This window comes from Lissotriton vulgaris, chromosome 8, assembly GCF_964263255.1.
Source record: "Lissotriton vulgaris chromosome 8, aLisVul1.2, whole genome shotgun sequence".
Lineage (NCBI taxonomy): Eukaryota > Metazoa > Chordata > Amphibia > Caudata > Salamandridae > Lissotriton > Lissotriton vulgaris.
The window spans coordinates 482,044,696-482,068,892 of NC_141696.1; the positions used below are offsets into that span (position 1 = coordinate 482,044,696).

At 43.6% G+C, this 24,197-nt stretch overlaps 1 protein-coding gene across 2 annotated transcripts in view; it reads right to left on the reverse strand.

Annotated features, from left to right (window-relative positions):
• LOC147697215 (E3 SUMO-protein ligase RanBP2-like) overlaps positions 1-24,197 on the reverse strand; it is an 852,038-nt gene that overhangs the window by 316,569 nt on the left and 511,272 nt on the right. For both annotated transcript variants that reach the window (XM_086934289.1, XM_086934288.1), the window contains exon 18: positions 13,628-13,766. In XM_086934289.1, the coding sequence (XP_086790415.1) occupies positions 13,628-13,766 (139 nt within the window). The remainder of the gene's footprint in view (positions 1-13,627; positions 13,767-24,197) is intronic.

Here is a 24,197-nt window from a genome sequence, read left to right on the forward strand (position 1 = left end):
GCAGCGTTTCCATTCTAACAGAATCTTAAGTTCACCAAATCTGTAATAGGATATTAAACCTCGCTGTTTTCCTGACTGATGAACTTGATGGTGCGCAAGTAGGGGAAGTTGGTGTGTAAAACGATAGAGTCAGAGTCTGAAGAATCATCTGAATAATATGGAGATGGGTAGCTCCAGCTGGGATGATTATCCTTGGTGACAAAAGGAGAAGGCACTCATGTGGCAGAACATGAAAGACAGCTTTGAAGGTTCAGTAGACGCTGTCAAACTTGAGAACCTTCACATCTATCTTCTTAAAGGCGAATGGGAGGGTGTTAATCACAGTGATCGCAAAAGGCATGCAGAATACTTGAACACTAAACAATGAGACCCATGTTGTGATGACTTCAATGGAGGTGCCTTCCATGCAGAGTGTACCTTCACCCTGCGTCCAGCTCAGAAAGCAGTCCTTAAAAGCAAACATGTTGGGTAGTGATGTGCTTCTACTTCTGTTTTATCAATTTAGATCTGCAGCCTAAGTAATGGTGGTTGAGATGAGGTCCTCTTTTTTTATCTCCTTTGATATACTTCTGGGGGAGTCTTTTAAAAAGGCAGACCTAGTCTTAGGGTAAGGGGTGCCTTCGCTTGTCTATCGGCGGTGATTTTTCCTCACTTCCTCTGCCTTCTAGTGTGGCTCAAAGATAGATGCCTTCTCGGTCTTGGAGGGTACTCTTTATGATTTTTTTTCTCCAGAAGTTGTACTGTTTCACTGAATGTGAAGTGTATCAGAGGCTGCCTTATCTCTGCCACAGGAAGGGCAATTGACAAGACAGCACAAAAGTCTGTTTCAAAGGATAAAAATAAAAGGAGGACCTGCTTCAAACATGTTTAAAAATCAAATGAAGCCAAATTCTGAGATACAACTGTCACTGAATAAGGCGTCAAACCCTTTAAGTGTTCCTAAAGTCAGTGTGAGAGCCAGAAAAACAGAAATCAGGCTGTGATGGGTACTACCCTATCAAAGGCATTAACTACAATACTATTGCATCAGATCTTTTAACCTTGACATCAATTAGCAGAGAGGACCTGTAGCTCTTCACATCCTCAATTCTACTCTACACCAAATTCATGTGTTCTGCCGCTTACCCCCAACATTATAGTTGTTAAAGATTCCCAGTGCAGCTCTAGTCCACAACATAAACATAGCATGTAGAACAATGTCAGTCTCTCATCGTCACATCTGGGGCCGGTATTAAGGATGCTTGGGTTGATATGGTGCCATCTGTCAGTGATAAAGTAAGTTCTGTGTGAGATATTATTTAAAATTATATTCAGCATTCTTAGTTACTGTCTTTGGGAAGCTACATATTCTATTCCACACTGCTTTTGTACACACCTTGTCCAGTTGTGCTTCCCACTTACATGTTCTATAATCGCAGTTCACTACATTGCCAGTTCTCAGCTTACCATATAGACGGTTAACAGCCTTTCAGCCCCTCAATCGCCATATCAGTAATAATTGTACTAAAACAACGATGGAGGGGCCATTCAATTATATTCCTCATTAGTGGACTGTGTGAATCGGTTATATATATATATATATATATATATATATATATATATATATATATATATATATATATATATATATATATTACCTACTGGCGGTCGCCAGTAGGTAGTTATAGTTAGGATTGTTTTCCATAGGAAATCCTCAACATTCTATTTGGAATAACTTTGGCCCTGGTTGAAGAATCTTAGCGAATTTCTCAAAGAAGATGGCTCGGTCCGCTGCGCTCCTTCCCTGAAAGTTTGGGGGGGATTGGTCAAGTGGGGGCTGAGATATAAGGGGGGTCCCAAAACGTGTTTTCTGCATGTTATTTTCCATAGGACCTTTAGACTCGGCTACAGGTCGAACGGCTGAATGGATTTATAAGAAATTTGGCAAAACTGTAGAGTCCGGTTCGCAGATTACGCTTTTTTTGGAATGGTGTAAATCCGTTCAGTAGTTGTTGAGAAAATTAAAGTTAAAGTCAATTATATATCTATAGGCGCGCACACGTGCGCGCACCCAAGCGGCTGCGCGTGAGTGGAATTTTTTTGCTGCGTGACGTCTGTTAACGTTCGATTCGAAGGAAATCAGGAAGTTTTGTCCGCCATTTTGTCACTGCGAGTAAATATATTGTTCATTTCAAAGCGTTGAAACATGGAAAGGAGAGAAGGTAGAGATTGTTTTGCTGCGTAGCTTTTCTCGGGGTGTGCAGTAAGGCCCTTAAACGCAAAAAGATATAATTTTTTCCCGAAAAAAAATACGGGGTGCGCGCACCCGGTCGCGCACACCTATTTACAAGAGTGTGAAAATGGAGATAAATCAGAAGTTTGAGTGCTTAGATATAAGGTGGCTCTGAAAAGAGCCATTGTGTTAATTGAGTGTTTTCTGCATTTATAAGTAAGTACCGATGCAGAGCCTGATGTTGCAGAGGAAGATTCTGTCTCCCTCATTCGTGAAATGAACACCGTCTCTCCTATAGACGTCTTGCATGTGGTATAGCAAGTTGTTGTGGTAAATAGAACCCATGCTATAATCTCTGAGGAACGCAGAAACAGATTTATTTACATGTCTCCTTGCATTCTCAAATTGTGCACTATGTTGATTGGACCAATTCCATTTCTGTCTTTGGCATATATTGGAATATACCAAGGCAGATCGAGGAAAAAGTGTCATCAATTGTCGAAAGGTGTCTTTTAGAAGCATTTCCAGACCTACCCCAGTGATTGTGCCTAGATCGTTCCCACCACAGTGCACAATTATTAGGTCTGGTTCTGGGAGATGCATAAAAGTTTTCACCAATGGAATCAATTGGTGACATTTCAATCCTCTTTTGGCAATCCATGTTATGTGTACATTTGGTACGCCGAGGTTGCAAATTCGTCTGCTTACTGCATATTTTTCACTCCAGTGAATATAACTGTGTCCTATTAGCCAGACCTTCATTTTCAAGGGATTTGTAGTCGTCCTCCGATCGGTTCTGGAAGTGGAATGGTAGTTAGAAGTTGAAATTCTAAATAAAGAAAAAGGAAGAGGCTGGGTGTGGTTAAAAAAATAAAAATGATTGGTTGATTGTAATAAGTGGAGATTGAACAGTACGTTGCATGTTAATGTTTATGTTAAACGAAAAGTACTATTGGGTGTGAAAAAAAAAGACATGTAACAGAGTTGTGGATTGGCAGGTGTTTCTGGAGGGAAAACAGTCTTCTTAGTTTGCTGTAGAACGTTGAGACATGAACTTTTGACCTGTGCCTTCAGCAAGGTGCAGAATGAGGTGTTACCATGGAAACAGCCGGAGATGGCAGTTGGTGATGGGTTCACTCTTTGGTGCCTCTGCATCTGACTCTGTTCTCTGGTGGCTGGCGGAGAACTGTTTTTATTGTGGAAATGAAAGGGTGATAAGGAGAGAAATACGACATAGCGTCTGGCCTGTAGAAGCGTGGGAGCAGTGATTAAGTTTAAGTGAAGCGGAACTGTGGCGGTGCTTAGTAACAGTAAAAAAAATTTTTTAACAGTGGTATAACTGTCTGTACGGTGCGCGACCTACTAAGAAAGAGTTCACGGGGCGTAATTGGCTTGCAGGTTCTAGTATCAGTAAGTGAGGTCGAGAAAAGAAAACATTCAGGACTTTATTTATGAAGGCCTTGCGCCACCGGTGCGTCAGTTTTTCACATTTAAAAAAATGAGGCACCGGCGGCGGAAGGTCTTCATAAATAAGGTCCTCAGTGACTACAGTTAAGGTTATGTCGAACCCATGAAAAGTTTTTCAATATGAAATAATTTCAGTTGAGATTATGGATTAAAAGAGAAACCGTGAATATTTGAAATGTTTATTTAGAAATGTACTGTTTTAAAGGCAAATCATTATGTAATATGAGTACAGAAATTGCAAAAAACACAGTAATTGGTATTGTCAGTAGTACATGGAATACAAACGCTATAGTTGAAGAAAAATGAATATAGTTAGAAAAAAACATTGTACACTTTTATAAGGAAGTATATCATATTTTAATAAATGGAAGGTCTCTGGCCTTTCAGTTAGGGAACGATATATGAAAATGCAAGTGGTTATACATCATTACTTTATCAATCAGCTGTCTACATGCGAAGCACTATCAAGTTTGTGTTATGTCAGTGTGTGAGGGGAAAAAAAGGCGCCAAAAGCAATAAAATGGTGAGAGGTGCATGTATGTAATCTGTTGGATGCTGCGCGAATCACTATTGAGGAGAACTACTGTATTGAGATATCTTTTGACGGTTGTAGTATTGCATTTTAAATACAGCACAAGTAATAATGGAAATATTATTGAAAGAACATATTTTTCTGTAAAGTATTTTAAAAACATAATTTTATAGGAAATTAAAGGAGTAGAGGCGTGTGAGGCGGAAATAAGCAGTTGAGATGCGAAATGGCGTTTACAGTTATAAAAAACTCGTTTAAAATGTACACATTAATTAGGGCACATGTAGCATATATTAGCGAGTTTTGCATCGAGTACGTTTGAAATAACCTTAGATAAGATATGCAATAGAATTGTTGAGAATAGACTGTAAAAAAATAAAGTTGAACATCGAGTAGCTGAAGAAACAAATGTAGTCCACATAAAAGACCAAAATTTAACCAGCACGAAATCATAATGTCCACTGTTAGTAAAGCCAATAGGTCTGTTCTTCAAAAGAAAATATGGAAAATAATGTGAAGAATATAGGGAAGCAAAAGGAAATGAGGACGTCAATGGCTTATATAAGAGTTATTGAAGCATTGTTTAGGCAAAATAGGTAGGTTCTGCTTGTAACAGGAAATCACTTTTATCATTTGAAAGTATGTCAGCTAGCCAATGGAAAAGAGTAAAGCAGTACTCATGATCTGTTAAAATCGGAGCCTCTTTTATTATCACAGGGCAGCTCGGTGGGTTTTCGATGTAGTTCTCTGTTAGGAAAGAGTTAACCGTCCATTGTGTAGGCAAAGTAGGCAGCAAGTGCTTCTAACAGGAAATCACTGTTATCATCTGAAAACATGTCAGCCATCCAATTGAGAAGATCAAAGGAGCATTCATGATCTGTCATTATTGGAGCGTCTTTTACCATCATTGGGCAGCTCGGTGGGTTTTCGATGTAGCTCTCTGTTAGGAAATCTTGCGCCGCTGCGAATATATTCCAATGACCCAGAACTCCTTGTATCGCTGCAAAGGCCATAAACCCTCCGTTGTAACAAAGCTGTTCATGATCAAGTAACGGATTCATGAGGTGATTGTAATTCGGTTCAGGAGGTACCAAATTGCAGAGACATAAATCCAGGGCCCACGTGAAATCACAGCTCAGGCAATGAAATACAGGCTGCACACAGGTGAAATACGAATATCGAAATGATAATCGATATGATGCATTCAAAGTCGAGAGTGGTAAGATGCCGTAGTAGTCAAGCATCCTCTGGCGAAATTGTTCTAAGTGGCCCGGCTCGTTTGCGAAGGCAGGAGGGACATCCATTTTGAATTTCCCAAGATGGTAAAGGAAACGGCGCAGTACTGCCGGTTGCCGGGAGGAGCAGAATGACTTGATAAATTTTCTAGGAGTCTAGTCACTTAAATATTGCTTAGTAGTTATCAAAAAAGTAGCTTTTCTTGAAGGTCACTTTTTTTTTACATCAATGATGTTTTCTGTGAATGTTAGCTAAGTGAAAGATATATGTGTGAGCAGATGCTACGTTCAGTTTTAAATGTGACAATGGAGCTCTTGTTCATGTCTTCCGATTCAAGGTCGGTATTCGCTGCCAAATGCAAATATCAAGAAACGCATGCGTGGGGTAGATAGTCTGCATTCTTAAAGGAAAGCAAATGGAGGGTTATTTTTACCGCGTTAGCATTGTCGTTTAAAAAGTTACAGTGATTTTCATTATATGTTAAGAAAGTGTCACTGATGAAGACTGAAAATAAATCCTTATAAATAACAGGGACTGGTGTATTTTAGAAAAGGTGTGTAACATTACATAAATTGTAAAAAAAAAAATAATGTAATTGAAAGTGTATGGTTTGAAAATGAAATGTAGAGGTTTATAGTTCACGTTTTGAAAGCGGTTCTAGAGGGTCAGATGCATGATAGATTTATAAAAAATAGAACATGTTTTTCAATAGTATTATGGAAAAAATATGTACATTTATGTACTATTTAGATTATCTGCCTTTGCCTATTCTTTGAGTTTTAGTAATCCTGTGTCTTATAAGTTTTCCAGGGGCGGTTTGAGGTTCATGGTGGGCTTGGGCAGGGAGGGTAGGTTGGGGGTTTGTAATAGGGGGTCCGGGTGGGGTGGAGTGCGGAGTTTAGTGAAGCGTGAGGGGGGCGGGGGGTTAGGGTGTTTGGTAATGGAGCAGAGTCAGAGGACGCCAAATTTCTGTTATGGGGTGCCACGGAAATATGTATTTATTCTCAGAGGTTTATTATATTAAAGATATATATTAACATGGTGGCTCTTGTGGTTTTGTGGTTCCGTGCATGTGTATAATGCTGGCCCTGTAGTTTTTGTCTATGGACCTCATTACGACACAGGGGAGCCACGTTGCACAGTTGGAGATCAGAGACTTAGGAAATAAAACTTTATAATTGTAAGGGCTCTCAGCGATACAAATCGCCCGTTCTCGGTGTAAAAAATATCACCGCTATTGGTGGTATTTTCTACTGTGTTAGTGCTCGAAGGAGAATAGTAACATATATGTGAAAGAAAATTCTGTAACAGGCTCAGCATTTCACATTATCGCGTGAAAACAAAAGTTGTTCTCACATAGCAATAAGTCTCTTATAATTAAGGGACGGAGTGTATATAGTGCTATTTACTACTCTGCTATGTGAACGATGTCGAATATTTCATAAGAGGAGGCTTTAAAAGTTTTTCCATAAACTGGTTTTCCAGGGAAGTGGGTGGAGTGTTCCGTGTAAACTGCAGAATAGAAACTAGTAAGAACCAATTGGAAGTGTTGTTTTAAAGTCACATGACTGCACATGCGTGTCTCGACGCCTGTACGCGATAGGTGGGTGCGCGCACCCGGACGCGCACTAAATGAAAGCGGCGAAAAAACATCTCATAATATGCTCTTGGAGCACGTTTTGGTAGAAAGAGTTAGTTCTGAAAAGAACTTTTTTTTTTTTTTGGAAATAAGTGTTATGATGCTTTTGATTTCTTAAAGTTGCTACGACATTTTTCAGTATGTCATACTATCCAAATAAAGTGAAGAAATTTAACTTTTCTTGGAGCATTTATGACTCTCAATTTTGTGTTTAATTAGAATAAAGCTTTGCTCTCCGTATACAAGAAGTTTTCCACAGTTCGTGCATTTCATGTGCACGTTCGCCAGATATGGTTTCAAGTCCATTTCAGCACTCGATGGAGGTACAGGTCGTCCACCGGAAGATGTGCTGATTACTTCTGATGGTAATAGCGTGGCCTCCGTTTTTCTTCTCAAAGGTGGTCGCTCATTTCCTTCAGATTCGGAAGATGAATGCGGAACGGTAGCCATTGCAGCAAAGTCTTCGGGAAGATGTTCGACGTTGTTCTCTCTTGAGAGTAGAAAAGAAAGTGATGGAAGTGGGTGGAGTGCTGCGTGTAAATTCCAGAATAGAAACTACCAAGAACCAATTAGAAGTGTTGTTTTGAAGTCACATGACTTCACATGCAAGTGTCAGGTCCTATACGCGATAGGAGGGTGCGCGCACCCGGTCTCGCACTAAAATAAAGCGGCGAAAAACCATCTCATAATATGCTCTTGGAGCACGTTTTGGTAGAAAGAGTTAGTTCTGAAAAGAACTTTTTTTTTGGAAACAAGTGTTATGAAGCTTTCGATTTTTTAAAGTTGCTACGTCATTTTTCAGTATGTAATACTATGAAAATGAAGTGAAGAAATTTATCTTTTCTTGGGGCATTTGTGACTTTCAATTTTCAGTTTAATAAGACTGAGGCTCTGCTCTCCATACAAAAGAATTTTTCCACACTCGTTGCATTTCATATGCACCTTCGCAAGATATGGTCTCAAGTCCATCTCAGCACTCGATGGAGATACAGGTCATCCACCAGAAGATGTGCTGGCCACCTCTGATGGTAATAGCGTGGCCAGGGCTCTTGTCGATGCTTTTGCATAATGCTCAGGGTGCCTTTGTTTAACATGCCGCTGCATGGTGTGTATAGAAAAGGAATATTTTCTATCTGGATTTCCCCTTGAGAGCTCCGAATTGCATATCGTGCAGGTTACTTTTGGTGCATTCACTTTCTTTTGATCTTCAGGATAAGTAAAAAATTGCCAAATGAAAGATTCCTTTTTTCTTCCTAACGGTGGTCGCTCATTTCCTTCAGATTCGGAAGATGAATGCGGAAGGGCAGCCATTTCAGCAAAGTTTTCCGGAAGATGCTCGACGTTTTTGTCTCTTGAGAGTAGAAAAGATTGTGAGGAAAGTGGGTGGAGTGCTTCGTGTAAATTCCAGAACAGAAACTACTAAGAACCAATTGCAAGTGTTGTTTTCAAGTCACATGACTTTACATGCGCTTCTTAGGACGTGTAGGCGGTGACACTATCTAGTTACGAACGTGATTTCATACTTAGGAACTAGCATTCAAAAAACCTATGAAATTCACTGAAAAAACCATAGGTTTTACACACGTTATAGTTAGGAAATAGCATTTGAAAAACCTATGAAATTCACTGAAAAAACCATAGGTTTGACAACAGTTATAGTTAGCTGGAAATTTTACTGACATAAAACCAATGAAATTCCACGTTATAGTTAGTTGGACTCACTATAACTTGCGCGTGTAATGCACTGCTGATGACATTACATATTACATCATCCTGACATGGTCAGTGACATCACTCATGACATCACTGATGACATCAACCAGTGAATGTGTGTCTTTCTGAAAAATAAACATGTTTTATATATGTATATGTAAAGGTCGAGGGAAGAATAAATGTTTAAATTATTGTCTTAATGAATGTTTTTTTTAAAAAGAAATGATTGGATAACTGGCTTATTAAGTGTATCTTAGTGAATACATATATTAGCGAGTAATGTTTAAATATTTAAATATATGTATTAGTGTTTCACTTTGTGAATAAGTGGCTGCATGGGTTGATGAATACCTACATGTGTGTGTATATGGGTTATTAGATGTTTTTTTAGTATCAGTATGAGTGTCTCTATGGTTTGGTGGGGGTGTTACTTATCATATAGATCCATCAATGACTGACTCACTGTTACTATGTTTTTTGAAGACAGCATATGTACAGGACTGTATGGGTGGATGAGTGTGTATATGTGTGTGTTAGTGAGTGAATGCCTGCCTCACTAGTGTCTTTATTAGTAACAAGATATGTTTTAATTTAGTATATGTGAGTATTGATATATATAAGTCAGTATATGTGAGACTAAGAGATAGAAAGAGTTCCTGTTTAAATAAGTATATGTTTCTATAAGTGATTGTTTAAGAGAGTAAGTATGTATAAGTTTCCTTAGAAGTAACGTGGTAGTGTGTGTATAGTTGTATATGCAAATGAATGGATGTTCAATAGTTTATTTGCATGTGTGAGTATGTGTGTGAGTAACTTTTGGATGACTGTCGGTGTGTAACAGGATGTATAGGTGTATCACTACATATGATGAGTGAGTATATGTATGAGTGACTATATAGAACTGTTGGTGAATGAGAGAATGTGTATATAGATGGTGGAATTACTGAATTGGTTGTTGTAACTGGTATGGGTATCTCCATTTTTTTGAAAATGTTAATTTCTATTTTCCAATATGTGTTTTAAGGGTTACATAACACTTAAAGGAGGTCTGTCATCAGTGATGTCATGAGTGATGTCACTGACCATGTCATGAGTGATGTAATATGTAATGTCATCAGCAGTGCATTACACGCGCAAGTTATAGTGAGTCCAACTAACTATAACGTGGAATTTCATTGGTTTTATGTCAGTAAAATTTCCAGCTAACTATAACTGTTGTCAAACCTATGGTTTTTTCAGTGAATATATATATATATATATATATATATATATATATATATATATATATATATATATATATATATATATACACACACACACACGTCACTGTACCATGAGCATCCCATATCACTCCCGTAGTTCCACCAGCATTTTCATTTCCCAACTCCATACACGTCCACAAGCCCAGTGGTACCCACTTCCTACCATGCCACCATCCTCTCGGTGTGCCCCATAACTTCCAGTCTCCCAACAGCCCATAACGGAAGTTCAGGGACAGACGCTACCATAAGGTTGGTCTTATTACAATAAGTGTACCAAAATCCTTGGACCATTTCCACTAAGAGCAGCAAACTTCTCCCTCGTGCTTTGTATCCCCATAAGGGTCTCTCAAATTGAGTAATTGCCAATGCATTAGTAATAAACCACAACCACAGTAATAAATCACCAGGCAGTCTTCTAGGAAATTCTTAAGCATTCTTCTGTATCTTCCATCCTGTATGCTATGGATCTTGCTCTCTTCTGCACACCGTCAACTTCTTAGTATAATCCAGTAACTTTGCTGGGTACTTCAAACAGTATAGTTTCTACATCAGTGATTACTATTATTATTAATTAACATTTGATACAGTGCATGGCTACCCTTAGGCATCCCAGCGCTTACGACAGCAGGCAGTCAAGTACAGTTCACGCTCCAGTCTGGAACAGCCTCGTTTTTAGATGTTTCCGAAACGTTAGGTGGTGGTCATTGACCGGACATCAATGGGCAGCATATTAAAAACTTTGCAGCATTGTAGGTAAATATCCAGCCTCAAGTCCATGCTCTCTTGATTTTCGGCGTCGTCGCCACGAACATTTTCGCCGAGTGCAGACTTCGAGGGGCGATAGAAAGCTATGAGTGCGAGGTTGATTTTTGGGCCCCAACCCCAGAGTGTTTTATGTGCTATACATAATGACTTAAACATTATGCGTTCCTTGATTGGTAGCCGGTGAAGCTCTTTTAAGGCCGGCTTGGCAGAGTGTGCTTTCGGGATGTTGCGCAGCAGCCTGGCTGCGTATTTCTGTACCACTTGTAATTTCCTTGTTGTGGTCTTTGGAGTCCCCAAGTAAAAGTGAATTTCCATAATCCAGCCGGGATAACACCAGTGCCTGGAACATGATCCTGCTTGCTGATTCAGGAGGGAATGGAAGGATTTTTCGCGTCTACCTAATGATGCCGTAACATGACATTGCTAATTGTACTGCTTGCTGGTCAAAGTTAAGCGAACTATCCAGCCAAACACCCAAACTCTTAATCTTTTCTTTGGCCGTTGGCACAGGGCCCAAACAGTTTGGCCAACTCAGGCCTGACATGGCGCTCTAGCCGTTGCCCAGGACCATTAGCTCAGTTTTGTCTCCATTAAGCTTGAGACATGATTGGTCCATCCACCTGGCCACTGTTGCTAAGCAGGATTCTAGATCAGCTGGCACCTTCTTTGGGTAGCTTAATGCCACCACTAATTGTGTGTCATCTGCATAAGTTATAATGTGGATTCCATATGGCAGGACTAACTCTGCAAGGAGCCTCACATATACAATAAACAGGATAGGACTCAGTGAGAATCCCTGTGGCACACCACACGTAAGTGCCACTTTTTTTGAGGTAGCATTGCCCTCAAAATACCTGGTATGACCGGTCTTTCAAAAAGGATTTGATCCAGGTGAGGACTTTTCTTGATACTCCGATCGTTCTTAAATGTCGACGAGGATGCTGTGGTTGACAGTGTCGAAAGCAGAGCTCAGGTCAAGCAGGATGACTGCCACTGTGCCTCCGCATGTAAAAAAATAAATCGGGATTCCTCCACTACTGCCAATAGGGCCGTTTCTGTTCCATGCTTTGACCGAAAACCCGTCTTGGATGGGTACAAAATCAAATGGGTTTCTATGTACTCCAATAGGGTCCTATTTATATGTTTCTCTAGGATTTTACTGGCCATGGGAAGGAGCGAGACCGGACGATAGTTGCCCCAGATGTCAGGGTTCAGGCTATTTTTTTAAATTTATTTTTAGAAGTGCTCATATTATGGCATGTTTCCATGGCCTGGGCACTTGGCACGTTGCTAGAGAAGAGTTTAATCCTTCTAATAGAACATGTAAAATGATATTCCCCACCTTGCAAAGGATATGCATGGGGGCAGCATTCAGGGGGGAGCCTAATTTAACTTTGGAAAACAGTTGGTATAATGTGTCCAAGTCAGAGCAGGATTCTGGCTGCAAATGTACATTGATACCCCTTAAATAAGTCCACCTCATTAGTAACAGGCTCAATGTTCATTTCCATTGCCATTCTAGCTTCCTATTTGGCAGCAAGAATGCAATCAAACTGTCACCACCATCTTGTACTGTGGAATGTCGCCACAAGTGTGCTTTTGCTACGCGCCAGAAGACAGACATGCTGAGGTCTTTGTTGAATCCATATGGTGTGAGTCACTGTCCACTTTGGTAGATCTTGTCTTCACCATAAAGGTGTAGATCCTTTCATACTCAAATATTCCGAAGAGGGCATAATTCACACCAGAATCCCCTTGATTAATCAATAATCTGCCACACTCATTCTCCAGTGTTTTAGCAGAAGGCACCAAATATTTACCCTACTCTGCTCCAGTTTTACTGAAGTCCCATTCCCATCGCGTGGTGCCCTTCCTTTTATAACTACATCAGCATGAGCAGAAATTTCAGGATTGCCCTTTCTGTTGATTTTTCCTGTGTTTATTGTCTCCATTTCCTAGGGAGAGTTGGGAGTCTTCTTTTCCCAGACTTGAAACTGCATAAATAGCTCTGCTAAGCGGCTCCAAAGTCCCATGGGGTCCCATACTTCAATAAGCGGTAAGTTGGTGATTGCTGCAGTCTGATCTGCTCCTATGTCTCCAAGTGAGATAATGGGAATGTAGGGAAATTATGCCTCTACTATCCAAATATGACCCTCAATGCAACAGCTCCTGTCCCTAGTCACTCAGGCCGAGCCCTCTCTCTACTTTACATCCTAAAGACACATCTTGCAACAACGTCCCCACAAGCAGCAATCGAGAAACTATACGTGCTTTAGATCTTCCTCAAGTGCAGTGACATTCACTGGAAAACACCCCGAGCTATAGAGTTGATTTGGTTGCTTTCTCTGCTCTCTTTGCTAAGCTGTGGACCCCAAGGTCACGGAGCACAGCAACACATGTTCAAGTTAAAGGTGGCCACATGCTCCTACGAGCAGGGCTTGCCAAGGTCATGTACAAGAAATTCTGCTCATTGCAGCCAAAGATTGTTCTAAAGCTCACTCAGTGTAACATTTAGGATTTCAGGGCTCTACCACCAGTCTGTACGTCTTTTTTTATGTGGTACCCAGGACGATTTAGGCATAAGCTATAGACCAAACTGGAAGCCAAGCTTAATCACATCCTCACTCCACTGCTGAGCAGCAATGACCCCATCCGTCATGGAACATATAAACAGATTCAGGTTGCATATCATACAGCACTTTGTATAAGTATACTATCTGAAGTAAGTGGACAGTTCTCAATCATCTTACCATAAATATTTAATAAACACAGTTTATTGAACTGAACATTCATTTTTATACCTGTTAGTGGAGCTCCATGAAAGCTCTGTGCTGCCTGATAGCTGTCGGGCATTGCGTCTGGCGCAAAACTATCAGAAGGCCATCGATGAGGTGACAGATTAGCATTGGAGTTATTACTTTTGAGCTCTTCTACTTCATTCTGTTGGAAATAAAAAAGTAGTAATAAAACAGTAGCTCTACAACTACAAACTACAGAATAAATAGAAACACATTACAGCAAGTAGACAAGCACGTACAACAATGTAAATAGATTATGTTACTAAAATTAAATATTAGTCAAATACACATCTAAATGAGCGAACAAGTTGGCAATGAAGCCGACAATGCTGCTTGGCATACCCTTGTAAAATTAAATTTTTTAATCACAGAAATCATAATGCTTCATCATTACACAAATTTGGCTGTACTTTGAAAACAATTACTTTCCTATATTGTGTCCATAATAGCTGAGAGCATATTGATAACTACTCAAGTGGTCTCACGCTAAAATTGTGGAAGCAAGAACTCACCTGATATCCCTCATGAAGAAAGTATTCATCTTATATTATCCCAGAGGTTAACTTGTGAGGCAAACAAATGTGTCAACTTCTTCCTCAAGGGGAAGACTATCTCTCTGCCTCTCTATAATACTGAAGCAACAATTTCCAAAGTGAACAGCCATCCAAATTAGAAGTCTTAAACTTCAGAATAACTAGGATAACTTATCTTGCCGATTGCAGACACTTCACTGGGTTACATCTAGTAAACAGTACCTTAGAACTCAGGGTCCTTGGGAAACAATGTCCTTGTAACTTCCACAGATTGCTTGTAAATGGCTACCACTGTAATGCAAGGCAAGCTAGCATTCAAGTTGGGTTGCCTTTTTAGTTTCGGCAGGGCTCAAATAGGGGTATTTTGAATGTACTTCATTGATCAGGCCTTTAGAGACACCTTGATAAAGGGTTTCCCACAGTACTGTAAGATAATACCAAATACATAAAGGCCCAGACTCTGAGGAAAGTGACCTAAAAAGTATTTTACTCCCGGCCAGTGACCAATATCAAACAGGTGAGCAGAGAATGTATTTGTGTTCCTTAATAGACATTTTAGAGTCCACTAAATGTCAACAGTACAGCTATTTAAATTCTCTTCCCAGGATTGTAAGAGGTCCATCAATGGAAATTTATTATAGGGGTTTACTGACGACACCAATTCCTGCAGGACCCCAGCAGTCCAGAGTTCTCCACCTTGCTGTCTGCAGAGAGCTACTGCTTGAGTTATATAAAAGACTATCCAGATGAGCACCCCCTTCTGTAGACCACAGTTGCGAAGTCTCTTTAACAGGTTGTTAAACAGTATAAAAGGCAGCTGATGAGTCCAGCAGTGCCCCACATGTGCCAACCTGTTTTTTAAAACTCAAATAGCAAGTGGAGCCGCGCCGGCGACCAAGATGGCCGCTTGAGCACCGGCTCCGCCGGCCACCACATCCTGACTTGCCATCCGGCACATTATCCTGAACCCCGTCCCTACCATCTGGTGGGGGACCCGCTCCTGAGCCACTGGGCGAAATTCTGAATGCTTTGGGCGCTCTGATGACTTGAATTCATCGTCTGGAACTTTTGGGGCCTATTGGGTGCGCCACCAGGACCCAGTGTGTGGCACTACCCGCTTTGGAGTTCAACAACAACGGCGAGAGGGATTGGAAGTGTGCAGTGACACTCGTTCCGTGGAAGTCGCGTCCCACTCGAGTGGCTCTCGGACCCCCATCTCAAGCCAATTGACTCTGCACACCTACGCCACTACGGAGCAACCTGTGGCTGCGTCGATTGCCCTTGCGAAATAGGGGTTTATTCAGCTGGCGGAGTTCGTGGTCGCACAGAAGATGAACATGGCGGCGAGGGGGGATCCCGAGAAGCTACCTCCAAAAACGATGAGGAACACCAAACCGGTCCAGTCCAATAGACTGGAAAAGTACAGTTTCGCCAAAGGGTCCCCGGTGGACGAGAAACGCACGCAAGTGAGCAGCCATGATGATGGCCCGTCCGGGGCAGACCAGACATTGAAAGACCTGATGGCGGCGATCACCGGGATTCAGTCATCCCTTGGTAAGATGGACACCAAGTTGGACACTGTCCACATCGAGGTGGGCCTAATCCGAGCAGACCTGACTAAAACCTAGGAAAAAGTCAAACCACTCGAGATTAAAACATCGAGTCTCACGGACGATGTGTCGGACCTCCAGCGAGAAGTGAGAGAGTTGAAGGAGTCTCGGACCCAATTTGCTCGCAAGCTGGACAAGTATGAAGGACGGGCGAGGCGCAATAACGTCCGTATCCTAGGCATACCAGAGAGATCAGAGGGGCAGGCCCCAGACCTGTTCGTGGAAGATCTTATCCTGAACCATCTAAAACCCAAGGGTCTCAGCAACTTTTTTACCGTGGAGAGGGCCCACGGAGTACCTGGCGGCCGCCCGAAGACAGGGGCGCCCCCTCGCCCTACGATTGTCTGCATTTTGAACTTTCGGGACAGAGACACTATTCTACAGACAGAGATCCTCTGGACCTCTGGCTTATGAAAACGTGTCTCTCTTTTTTTCCCTGACTTCACCCAGGCCATTCAGAAACAAAGGCAGGGTTTCATAAACATCAAAAGAAGGCTGCGTGCCTCGGAACTCAAATACTCTATGTTGTTCCCTGCCCGCCTCCGGATAGAACGCGACGGCAAAGCCTGGTTTTTTGATCACCCAGACGGGGCACCCGACTGGTTGGACCGTATCCAGGGGCCTGATACCGAAGGCGACACCCCGATGGACAATGAGGAACAATGATCCTGTGTTCGTCGTTGCAGTTGATCAGGGTGGCAAGGGAGCTGGTTTGATGGGGGAGATCTCTTAATCCCGCTGACTTTGTTAATATTCTGGGGGGTTTTCATTATTACTGATAGGGGTTCATATGCGGGTTGGGATGGGGTGGGCTGGTGGCCTGTTGTAAGGTCCTCCTCCATTTTCTACGTTTAGATATTGTAGTTAGTTTTGGGGCGACAGGCACACTGCTGGTTGGGGATGTGCACACGTTGCATGCAGGGGTGCAGGGTTGGGGGTTGGGTTGTGGGGACTTTTGTTCGTTGATTTGTGTTTTGTTTATGAACTATGCTTGCAATGGATGTCACGTAATGCTTTAGGATTTTCCGGGGACGAATATGGCGTCAGCTAGACGGGGTTTGGGTGTGAATGGCCTGGGAGATAAGATCAAACGTGCAATGGTGGGACAGCTGATCAGGCGCCAGTTGCCAGATGTAGTCCTACTCCAAGAGACTCATCTCATGGGAAAGAGATGTATGGCGCTACACAGGGGTGGGTATAAATTGGTTGCCCACGCCGGTTACACCTCAGGCTCCAGAAGGGTGGGAATGTTGGTCAAGAATTCCTTCCCGCTCACCATACGGGCTACCTGATCTGATAATCGTGGCCGGTGTGTCAGTGTCTCGGGGTAGTGGGAGGCCAGAACAATTACGTTCCTTTCAGTTTATGTACCCCCCACATTGCAGACGGACACTTTTCGTGACCTGGAGTAGGATGTTTTTGTCGCTACCCATTGGCATCATGGCGATAGGGGGGGACTTTAATGCAGTCATGGACGGTGAATTAGATAGATATCCCTCCCGTGTGTTACCTCCCTCTAGTAGGTAGTTGTCGGAGTTTGTTACTGGTACGGGTTTGGTGGATGGGTGTAGGCTTCGGCACCCTGTAGACTTGGAATACATGCACACATCCGCGGCACACCACTCTTTCTCTAGGATTGACTATCTGCTGTTGCCTGAGTCGCAGGCGGCATTCGTCCTGGAAGTGCGCCATCTGGCTAGGGGAGTGTCTGATCACTCTCCGATATGGTTGCAGTTGGAAGTCGGACCGGACAATGTTGCGAGGGTTGCACCAATTAGTGCTTGGCGGATGAGAGATCCCGCCACCAAAAAAGAACTGATACGTGTCACTGATAGCTACTTTAGCGAGAACTTGGGGACAGTCTAATCTGACTGCTCTCTCTGGGAGGCCTACAAAACAGTTGTCAGGGGGGAGGCCCTCTCCCTAATCTCTGGGCAGAAGAAGAAGAGCAGGGCGGAAATTGACAGGGTCGAGGTGGAGCTATGGCGACGGAAAAGGAGGTCTCCACCACGGGGGATCCGGGTGACGAACATCGCCTCAGTCTCCTTCGGGACGAGTTTAAACACCTAGCGCGAGAGGGGGCGAGGGAACAACACACTAACACACAAAGCAGAATTTACGAACATGGAGACAAGGCAGGGAAACTAATAGCGTGGTTAGAAAGGGGAGACTGGGGGTCGCATCTGGTCCCGGAGCTGCAGATTGCAAGCTCGGGGATCACGGCGGATCCGCAGCTCATAGTGGACGAGTTTGCCAGTTATTACGAGGAGGTTTACACCTCAGCGGGGCTGCACACGGTGGAAGAGAACGCGGAGGTCATCCGGGATATCCGAATGCCCGTTTTATCGGCCGAAGATCGGGAGTTTATGGATTCCGATATAACAAACGACGAGGTTGCGATGGCCATCCGTGGGGTACGCTCTGGGAAAGCCTCAGACCCGAATGGTATTCCTGTTGAACTCTATAAACTCCAGGCTGACCGCATATCTCCTTTCATGAAGGCCATGTATCTTGAGAACAGGGAAAATGGCATGCTTCCCTAAGACCAGCGTATTGCCAACATTGTTGTTATATATAAGGATGGTAAGCCGCGTCTGGAATGCTCCTCCTATCGCCCAATCTCTCTCCTAAATGTGGAGCCTAAAATTCTGGCCAAACTGCTCGCGAATCGGCTAGTGAAAATCATAACTGAACTGGTACACCCGGATCAGTCCGGTTTATGCCGCGCCGCAATACCGCCCTTAATCTTCGTAGACTCCATGGGGTGGTGGCGGGTTCGGCTCGCATTCATGAGCCAGCAGCGCTTTTGTCGTTGGACGCCACTATGGCGTTCGACAGAGTGGAATGGCCTTATTTATTTGCGGTGTTGGAGAAATTCAGGTTTGGCCCAGAATTCATACGATGGATCCGTCTCCTGTATTCCGCGCCGCTGGCTCGGGTGGTGGTGAACAACCACAAGTCCCGTGATTTTCAGCTTGGGAGGGGCACCAGACAAGGAGGTCCCCTCTCGCCACTACTATTTGCTCTGGCACTGGAGCCGCTTGCGGCCTGTGTACGATGGATAGATCGATCAAAGGGTTGCTGGACTTCGGAGTGGGAGGACAAAATCTCGCTATACGCGGACGATATCCTGATGTATTTGACCTCCTTCCGACAGTCCCTCATTATCTTCATGGATATCTTGGCGATATACAGTAGATATTCGGGGTTCGCCATCAATTGGAACAAATCGGTCCTATTTGTGTTGAGCGGCGACCCCCCTAGAGTGCCAGAAACCTGCCCGGTAAGGGTGGAGCAGGTGGGCTTTCGCTATCTTGGTATCTACATCTCCCGGGACCCTAAACAGGGTTTTGATGCTAACCTGGTTCCTGCCTTGGCCAGACTCCGGCGGGATATCGCAAAATGGAAGGAACTGCCACTCTCCCTACTGGGTCGTGCGTTTCCGTTTAAAATGATGGCGCTACCGCGGTTCTTATACGCTTTACAGAACTTCTTTGATCCCGTGCCTTCCTCTAATTTCAATGAGATAGAATCGCTACAGCGTCAGCTTCGTTGGGCTTGGAGGCCGCGGATTGCGTTATCTAAATTGAAGTTACCCTGGTATGACGGTGGGATTGGACTACCCAGCATCAGGAAATACTACTGGGCTTCCCAACTGGCCCCCATTAACCACGCGATCTATGGCTCCCCGGCCGACCCCGGGTTCGCAATGGATCGAGCCCAGTTGCCAGGGGGTGAGTACACCCGGATTTTGTATGCCAAGCGAGGTAGGTTCCCTTTGATGGGTCCCGTGTACGCTTCGGCACGGGCGTGGCATGATGCCAACCGTGCTCTCCAATGGGAGGGTAGGATAACTATGGCCACCCCACTATGGAACTCCGAAGCCCTGGGCAGCCTGTGGAAGTCGAAGGGTTTCGATCGTTGGGACCTAATAGGTATCTCCCTGATTAAGGACATATGGGTCAAGAAGGGGATATTGGCCTTCGAGGAATTGCAGGCTAGACACCATCTGAATGAGAGTGAGCGATTCCGATATCTGCAAATTAAACAAGCCCTGGCGGCAGCTGTTCCTCGTGATGTGACACCGCCGTAGGCCTCCCCGCTGGAAGATCGAATCCTGGACGGGTATCTCCCCACCAGAGCGATCTCTCTGGTTTACAAAAAGTTGGTCAACCACGCAGAAGATCCCCTGGTGAGAGTCCGTGAGCAATGGGTGGCGGATGATTTGATTTTGGATGATGAGAATTGGGTGGAGGCTGTGTCCTCCCCTCGAGAAGTGGCGATCTCCATGAGACTTCGGTTGGTGCAACTTAGAATTCTCCACCGGTCCTACACCACGGGCCCGGGGTTGTGCCGAATGGGGCTTGCCTCAAATGCTAACTGTCGAAGGGGTTGTGGTATGTTAGGTACCTTCATGCACATTCTGTGGGAGTGCCCAGCTATCCAGAAATACTGGACCAAGATTCATGAGAAAATTAGCGAGGTGTGGGGTGTACGGGTTGCATTGGAGGCACGCCGCTGTTTGCTGAATGTATGGGAGCCTTCCGACCTTTCGATTCATGGCAGGCTTTGGGTAACACTTGCCTGTATGATTGCAAAGCGAAACATCGCTCAACTATGGGGGGCCGGTCGAGCACCCCGGGTTCGGAAATGGATGGATGACCTTGATTGGTGAATGTTTCGGGAGAGAGCTGTGTATGTGGCCAGAGGGAGACCCCGCAAATGGGGAAAGATATGGCATGCCTGGAATGTATACCGAGGAGATATTTGCTCAATACCAGAACCCGATTCAGTAAATGAGGACACTGACGCACCATGAACCCAATTGTGATACTCCTGCATGATTCTGTATCGCTGGAACTCTGATTTGCCGAAACTGTATTGCAGATGTCCGTTGCATGATGGTCGTGTTTGTTGTAATTGTCTATTATTTAAAAAAAAAAACAATAAAAAAAAAACTCAAATAGCAATGTTACCTCAAAATAGCTTGATCCTATTCAGAAAGGATAAGTTACTTACCTGTAATCTTAGTTCTCTTTCAGGGGTATACTACTCAAAGTCATAAGCACTGAATAATCCCAGCCCACGCGAGGAATCCCGAGCATATATAAGAATACATATATATGTGTATGTTTAGACAAAAAGTACAGAGTACTTCCAAAACATACATATATACATGTATACATACATAAACATGCAGCGTATTATAGTTCCAATAGGCTAATATGCCAAAAAGACATGGATTTCTTATCGAATGAAAATAATTCCACAAATAAATATTGCAATAGAGAACATACACTCCAATAGTGTTCCAAGACAGCCCTTTATTTTCAGAGAAAGAAATAGGTAATAATAGGCAATTAGCCCATAGGCTGTATAGATAAAGAAAACATCACAGTATTATAAAAACCTGGCACCTTGCCTTTAAGGCTTCCAAGAACCTGGACACTGTGCGCCTTTAAGACCTCCAGGAGCCCCATGCTCCCATCATGCACCTCAGGTGGCAGTTAGGTCAGTTCTTTTTTACAGTGTACTAACTTGTAGGAACCAGGACATAAGGTGCAGACAACACGCTATTATACTGTCAATACTCGTCCGGGGAGGCGGAGGGTTGCTTATGACTTGGAGGAGTATACCCCTGGAAGAGAACTAGATTACAGATAAGTAACTTGACCTTCTCTTCCAGGGATACTCATCAATTGTCATATGCACTGAATAGAGTAGCAAGTCCATACCCACTTCCTCACAGACAAGCAACAGCACAAATAACAGTAAATATAGCACCTTAACACTGAATCATCCAAACACATTTCTTAATGAGGCTTGTCCAAACTGAGCATCCGCCTGTGTGTCAGAGTCCAAACAGTAATGGCGAGTGAAAGTATGCTCTACACATTTCTGCGATAGGTACATTCCTAAGGAGAGCCGTGGTAGAGGCTTTTCCCCTGGTAGAATGAACCTTAGGTTTGCCTGGGAGGTCTTTGTTGGCTAGTTGGTAGGACAAAGATATACAAGACAGTATCCACCCAAAGATATACCCAAAGATATACAAGACACTATCCTCCTTGGAAGCTGCAGAACCAGTATTTATGGAACCATAGCTTATAACTAGGCAGTCTGATTTTCTCAAGGCCTTCGTCTTGTCTAAATAGAATTTCAGAACCCTCTTGAGGTCTGGTGAATAAAGGGACCTCTCTGATGATTTGAGGGATTGGGAAAGAACGAGGGGAGAGTGATGGCCTGATTAATATGGAAATCCGAGACTACTTTAGGTAGGAAACTCGGATGGGTTCTTAAAACCACTCTGTTTGCATGAAAAACGATATAGGTCTCTTTACAACACAAGGTCTGGATCTCACTAACCCTGCGAGCAGAGGTGATGGCTACTAAAAAAACGGCCTTCCATGACAAGTGCTGCAGAGAAGCTCTGTGAATAGGCTCAAAAGGAGCACCCATCAACTTAGCAAGAACTATGTTGAGCTCCCAAGGTGGAGATGGAGATCTGATTGGTGGGTACATTTTTTTATCCCTTCGAGAAAATTTTTAGCCACAGAAACTTGGAAAAAGGAAACATGTATAGGGGACTTTCTGTATGCAGTGACAGCGGCTAGATGAACTTTTATAGAGGAAAACTGAAGGCCAGATTTGGCCAAATGTAGCAAATACGGTAAGATCACCTGCTCTTGATCCCGAAAGGGATCATGACCATTGTCCATACACCATAAGTAAAATCGCTTCCACTGGAAAGTGTACGATTTTCTGGTGAAAGGTCTTCTGGCTTCTTTGAGTATGTTCATACAGTCAGAAGGCAAGTCGAAGTGTCCGTATTGAAGGACTTCAGGAGCCATGCCGTCAATCGAAGGGATGAGAGATGGGGTGAAACACCTTCCCTTCGTTCTTGGATAAAAATTCTGGACGGCATGGTAACCTCTTGTGTGGAACCTCCGATAGCTGAAGAAGGTCCGGGTACCACCACTGATGAGGCCATTCTGGGGCTATCAGTATCATTCTGGTGTTGGTCCTGTAGAACTTGTTGATCACCGCAGGAATCAACGGGGTTGGTGAAAAGGGGTATAGTAATGTCCGAGACCATTTTATCAAAAGGGCATTCCCCCGTGAACCTGGTTGGTTTAACCTGGATGCGAAGACGGGGCATTTTGCGTTCGCTGCGTCTGCAAACAGATCGATGTCTGGCACTCCCCATTGGTGGAAAATGTTTTTCTTGACCTCGTTGTTGAGCATCCAGTCACTTAGGGTGTCTGCTTGGACGTTGAGAGTTCCCGGAAGATGAATCGTCACAATGGTTAAAATTTCTTGCGAGAAGCCATTTCCAGATGGTCTGAGACTCCAGAGAGAGAGGACTCAACCTGGTACCCCCGTTTGTTCACATAATACATTGTGGTGGTGCTGTCCATTTGAACCAATAGGGAGCGAGACTGGAGAGAAGGGAACAGTGATTTGAGAGCTAGATGCACATCTCTCAGCTCTAGAAGGTTGATGTGATACCCTTATTCTGCCTCTAAACAAAGCCCTGGAACTTGGAGTGGACCCATATGAGCCCCCATCCATGGAGGGAAGCATCCATGATGACTGACTGAGTGGGAGGGTCCTGGTGAAAAGGAACTCCCTTCAGTAGATGGGATCGCTTCATCCACCATCTGATGGAATCCTTGGTCGATTGGGGGAGAAAAACACAGCCCTCCCAGCGGCCCGATATCTGCATCCACTGGTCCTCCAGAGATTGCTGCAGAGGACGCATGTTTAACCTGCTGTTTTGTACATTGAAGATGCATGATGCCATTGATCCCAACAGCGATGACACCTGCCTGACTGTGGGATGCTAAGAAAAAAGATTGTGACATTTCTCTCTGATTGAGGATAACCTCTCCTCCGAAGGACACACACTTACCTTTGTGGTATCCAGGGAAGCACCCAGGTAGTGGATCTTCTGGGTCGGGTTGAAAATTGACTTTTTGAAGTTGACTTTTAGGCCCAGCTTGCTCAGTAGTTGAAGGCAGTATGAGAGATGACTCTGAAGCAGAGTGGGTGATGAGCTCTTCAGGAGCCAGTTGTCCAGGTAAGGATATATGAATAGCCTTTGTTTGCGAAGAAAAACTGCCACCTCTGCCACGCATTTCGAAAAAGTTTGGGAGCTGGTTTGAGCTCAAACCTTGAATTGGAAATGCTGCAGAGCCACTTGAAATTTCAGAAATTTGCGATGTTTCTTGGACTCCGGAACATGAAAGTAGGCGTCCTGCAGGTCTATAGAACACATTCAGTCCCCTTGGTGTAGATGAGGAAAGATTTGGTGACGCGCTAACATCCAAATATTTTCTTTGCGGATGAATTCGATTAAAAACCTCAGGTCTAGTATTGGTCTGTATTCTCTGGTAGCGTCTCTTTTCTGTACCAGAAAATATCGAGAATATA